Below are 5000 nucleotides of genomic sequence, written 5' to 3' on the forward strand. Positions count from 1 at the left end.
CAGTTACATTGAAAAAATGTGAACACTGAATATATGACACGAAATGACATATAATACTGACTAAAACATAAAAGGCAAAACAGTGACCAGACAACGTTAAAATTGGGACACAATATAGGCTTGAAGCCATGGCAATAATAGTCTCGTCAGCAGAGTTACAGACGGGCGCCGCGTATAGGCTACAGGTACTTAAAACTTCCACAGGAAAAATTAGTTCTAGCAGCACATTGGGGGACTTCAAACCCTTCTATGTAACTCCCAGCTAGACCAAAAAAGCGTTAGTAGGTCAGTTACTCCATAGTATTATCACCGGGCCAATACACAGTCAACGGAGACAAAAAATAAGATTCAAAACACGGATTCTGGAACAGGCGCCCCTTTTGTAGGAGGAATCGCATCCTTTTTCCAGGGGATCGGCGCACTTCGGACAAAGGAAGCGCGCGTCCCGAAGGAGGAAGTGGTAACGAGAAGGGCCCAAGGAACATTATTGCAAATCATTCTCTTTGCTGCACTTATTCTCGGGCAATTTTTGTTTTGAATTCCACAGCACCATCGAGTACGTATTGGATTAAGAATTCTAAATAGAAACTCAGAAGACGAGATCTTCTTTGGCATCATTGCGTTCAAATAGGTTTTCTTTTTTGAGGGGGGGGTACGATTCTGTATCACAGAGTAAAAACCTCCAGACGTAAATGGGAGAATCAGCATAGCCGACAAGTTTGTGGAGATCTCTTAACGTAGAGCCTAAGTGATACAGAATTCATCCTTGAGAGTGGGTTCGCTCTTGGTTGATGCTGGCGAAGAGTTCCTTGGACCAATTCTGGTTCCCGGTTCTGCGACATTGGGATTCAAGGAGCCCAAATTATAAGAGTATTTATGTACAGGGTTTTGTACAATTACCTATGCACAAGGTAAGGCCGAAAATATTGTATTTCAGACTATTCTAAGTTGACTTAAAAGTAATTACAAAAATACGGAATCAAGCTTTACTGAGCTCAAAGTATAAACAATATTCTCATTACTCATCCTTCAAATCTTTTTTTTCCAGTAAATCACAGAATGACTAGTTTGTCAAGGGCGTCCCACCGAACTGACAAGTCTCATATCATGCACACCAGAGCTTTCATACTCTCATGCCGACAAGGCCGAACAAACTGCCAAGGGCCTCTTTTCTTATACCGATTGTTGAAAATATAATGCATTCATACTCTCAATAAAATCTGTAAATCTGAAGTGTGTCTGCACGTACGCTGCCCCTTCGTCACGTGACAACTACAATGCACTCTTACTTTTGTTTTTATTCTGTGGGCATGACTCCACGGGGGAGTGTACAGCAGCTTCCTGCATGGGGTATGTTTACATGAGGAGCGTGGCCACTTAACCGCAGACCTGGCTGGGCGTGGGCAGTGGGCAGCGTTGACGCGGGCGGGAAGGTAACACGGGAATCTGGCGTCGTCGCCCTCTGCTTCTCCGGCAGGCCCATGGCCACGTCAGCTCGACCAAGGGGTCCCAGCTTCGTCAGGAGCCAGCTCACAACACGACTTCGAGACGAAGATCGTTGAGCCTAATGGTTTTACAGTCTTGAGACGTTTTTTCGTTCTCTCGCCGATTCAGAAGGGAAGGCTGGACACGAACATGTTCTCTATCAGCTGAGGCGCCGGGACCAGGTCCTCCAGCTTCAGGTAGAAGATCCTCTGCAGGCCCTGCACTGACAGCGATCGAAGCTCCGGCAACTTCCCCAAGATGCGAGAGAAGTAGTGAGGCTTCTTCTGGGCGTCGGCGTTGTAGGTCACGTGGTCTCTCAGCGAACTGATGATCTTCATCTGCAATTGCTCCACCTTTTTGGTGTCCTTGAGGCCATGTCGCTCTGCAAGGCAACCAGACATGGGCATTACTCTCACGGCGTTCTCTGAAGGCTCGATCACGCGGAGTGCATTCTGAGCCTCTCTCTCTCTCTCTCTCTCTCTCTCTCTCTCTCTCTCTCTCTCTCTCTTCTCTCTCTCTCTCTATATATATATATATATATATATATATATATATATATATATAATATATATATATATATATATATATATATATATATATATATATATAAATGTTTACACAGAAAGAAAAATGTACAGATACAAACATATAGACAAGCACACACACACACACACACACACACATACACACACACACACACACACACACACACACACACACACACACACACACACACACACACACACACGGCAGCAGCCTTCCTCCTCACCTGTAATGATCGTCAGAGCGGAGAGGCAAGCAAATGCTGAAATATCCAATTCCATCGATTTTAGCGATGCTGAGAAATCCAAGATGCCTTGTAGCCACTCGCCGAATGACCACTCGCACTGGGACCTGTGCAACACTCGGCCGCTGTCGAAGACGAATTTCGTGTCCTCGGGGTTGTTCCTAAAGAAGGAAATGAACAAAGGGGTTTCAATGGGCTGCAAGAGCACTGTGTCCGCGCATTTTGTTCGGACGATTGATGAGACGCAGTCGGTGAGGGATTGTGATGATAATGGCGATGGTGATGGTTACATCGTCACTAATGATATGATTATAACACTTACTGTGATAATACATAGCAATCCCGATATAATAAACTATGTCCTTATAACTACTCTTCCGTTAAGTCTTATATATCCATAAATGAAACTGAAATTAAAGTGACACAGAGACTAGGTAATATGCAAGTGGAGAATAATTACACACGTAGTGCATATAAGTTGATGCAATTCTAACAGATATTTGCTTGCGGACTGACAACTCCTTGACTGGGGCTAACTGTTACTAATAACTGTGGGAAGGTGTCGTTAAGTCTCAGTCTACTTACATGAGTCTGTAGGCTACTCTTAAGACAAAGAGCTCGAGGGAGGCTGACTGGAAGAGGAGGTCTTGGTCTTCGCGGGCGAGGTCGTGATAGCCGGGGATCTTCTCGGCGAAGTGTCGGATGACTTCGATGCTTGAGGTGAGGAGGTTGTAGAACAGCTGGATTCGCTCGGCCTCCGTGGTCGGGGAGTCGCCGCCGCCGGAGGGCTCGCGGTACTGCGAGTAGTCGAGGTTGGACACGTCAGGGGTGGTGTCCACGTGCGCCCGCACCAGTGCCGTGATCAAGGACACGGGCGGGGAAGGCGGGGACTCCTGGGGACTTTTGGGCTTGCTGGGCAGGCGCCCTCGGCGGCCCTTCAGGCTGTCGGTCCTCACCACCTCCTTGACCATCCCCACCACCAAACACTTTTGGAAACGACAGAACTGACATCGGTTGCGGCGACGCTTATCGACGGGGCAGTTTTTGTCAGCGAGACAGACGTACTTGGCGTTTTTCTGGACGGTTCGCTTGAAGAAGCCTTTGCAACCCTCGCAGGTACGAACGCCATAGTGCTGACAGGCAGCCGTGTCGCCACAGACGGCGCACAGCTGTGATGGCGACTGTGGCTTTTGATCAGAGGCGGGGCGCCCGGAAGCCATGGGGGGCAGGTGCGAGCGCATCAACGAGGGGTCCATGTGCTCCCCTGCGCCCTTGCGGCTCAGGAAAGGCATGGGAGGCGTGCTCGAGGTGGAGGCGCCGGCCATCTCCGGGTAGTGGTGGGACGTGGAGGGACGCATGTACTGGTCTGGATGGAGGGGCTGAAGAGCATCGTAAGTGGGGGCGTTGGGGTAGAACTCGCCGCTGAACGTCTTGGCCGGGCCGGAGTAGCCGTGCGTGACGGGAACGGAAGGACTGGGGTATGGCGCAGGCCTGGCGTACACCTGGGGCGAGTGGGCGTAGGCCTCGAAGGGGCCTGTGCTTTGCTGCTGCTGCTGCTGTTGTTGCTGTTGCTGCTGCTGTTGCTGTTGTTGCTGCTGCTGTGTGTTCAACTGGGCTTGCTGCTGTAGCTGTTGCTGCTGCTGGTGCTGCGGGGAAGCCTGAGGGAAAGTCTGGTGCGCCGGCGGGGGCTGCGGGTACTCGACGGGCCGCCCGTTGTCGGTCTTGAAGGTGAACACATCAGCGTCCAGCGGTCTGTACCGCGGAGAGTAAGTCTCCTGGAAGCTTGGCAGAGCTGCAGCCGCGGCCGCTGCGGACGAGGCAGCGGTGACTGCTGTGTGACCTGGCGATCCGGGCGGGGGTGTCCCCGAAGACGGGTGGCTGATGACGGGCTTGAGGTCCTCGAGGGGAGCTGCCGCCAGCAGGTAGTCGGTCTGGAAGACATCGGTGAAGGAGGCTTCACTGCCGCCCTCGCCGTAGCTCGGCGCCGGCGTGGCTGTGAACGCTGAGCTTATCTTGAACTCCTCGCTGGTGGTTCCGCTGAGGGAGTCATCTCCGAAGGTGGACGCCAGGCCGTAGGACGCCGACAGGGCTTCAGCCACGCTCGGGTGGAGAAGGGATTGCTGTGGGAGAAGAAAGGCCGGTTAGTGGGCTCACTCGAACGGCTGCAGCCACACAGACACACTCACACGCACACGCACACGCACACGCACACACGCACACACGTATGTCCGAACAGATCATGCTCAAGCATGCACATACATCGACAAAGAAGAGAAGAGGGTGCGAACAAGAGAGCAGACACGAGCAGACTAACAGCGGCAGCAGCAGCAGCAGCAGTAGCAGCAGCATCTGCCATGCAGTGTGCGGTTGCGGCATGAGATAACCACAGCGACCACGAGCGTAACGCGGCGCTACCGGTGGTGTCCAGCTACACTGTGCCGCAGGACAGTGGGTGCTGGCGGGTGCGTACCGGCTCTGGCGACGGTGCGGCGGCGCTCAGCCCGGCGCGCCCCTCGGAGTCGAGGCTGGCGGGCGGGGCCCCGGGCGGCGCGGGCGACTCGGCGGCCAGCAGTACGGGCGTGACGGAGAGCGGCGTGGCGCCCGGCGAGGCCGAGGAGGCTGGCAGCGCCGAGACCACGACGAGCGCTTGCGTGGTCGCGATGCTCAGGTTGACGGGCAGGAGCGTCGCGAGCGTGGGCGGGGGTGAGGGCGTCCTGCTGGGCGGCTT

At 53.1% G+C, this 5000-nt stretch overlaps 1 protein-coding gene across 3 annotated transcripts in view; it reads right to left on the bottom strand.

Moving 5' to 3' along the window:
- Window positions 1-5000, bottom strand: part of LOC119598894 (nuclear receptor subfamily 4 group A member 2-like) — a 38584-nt gene that overhangs the window by 1198 nt on the left and 32386 nt on the right. For 2 of the 3 annotated variants that reach the window (XM_037948587.1, XM_037948590.1), the window contains exons 3-5: window positions 2858-4392; window positions 2255-2433; window positions 1-1867 (exon numbers count right to left, since the gene is read on the bottom strand). The exon at window positions 1-1867 is cut by the window's left edge and continues 1198 nt beyond it. In XM_037948587.1, the coding sequence (XP_037804515.1) occupies window positions 1611-1867; window positions 2255-2433; window positions 2858-4392 (1971 nt within the window). In that variant the 3' untranslated portion in view covers window positions 1-1610. Of the gene's footprint in view, window positions 1868-2254; window positions 2434-2857; window positions 4393-4742 lie in introns of all 3 variants that reach the window. The other variant, XM_037948589.1, reaches the window with a different exon arrangement.

Source organism: Penaeus monodon, chromosome 42, assembly GCF_015228065.2.
Source record: "Penaeus monodon isolate SGIC_2016 chromosome 42, NSTDA_Pmon_1, whole genome shotgun sequence".
Taxonomy (NCBI): domain Eukaryota; kingdom Metazoa; phylum Arthropoda; class Malacostraca; order Decapoda; family Penaeidae; genus Penaeus; species Penaeus monodon.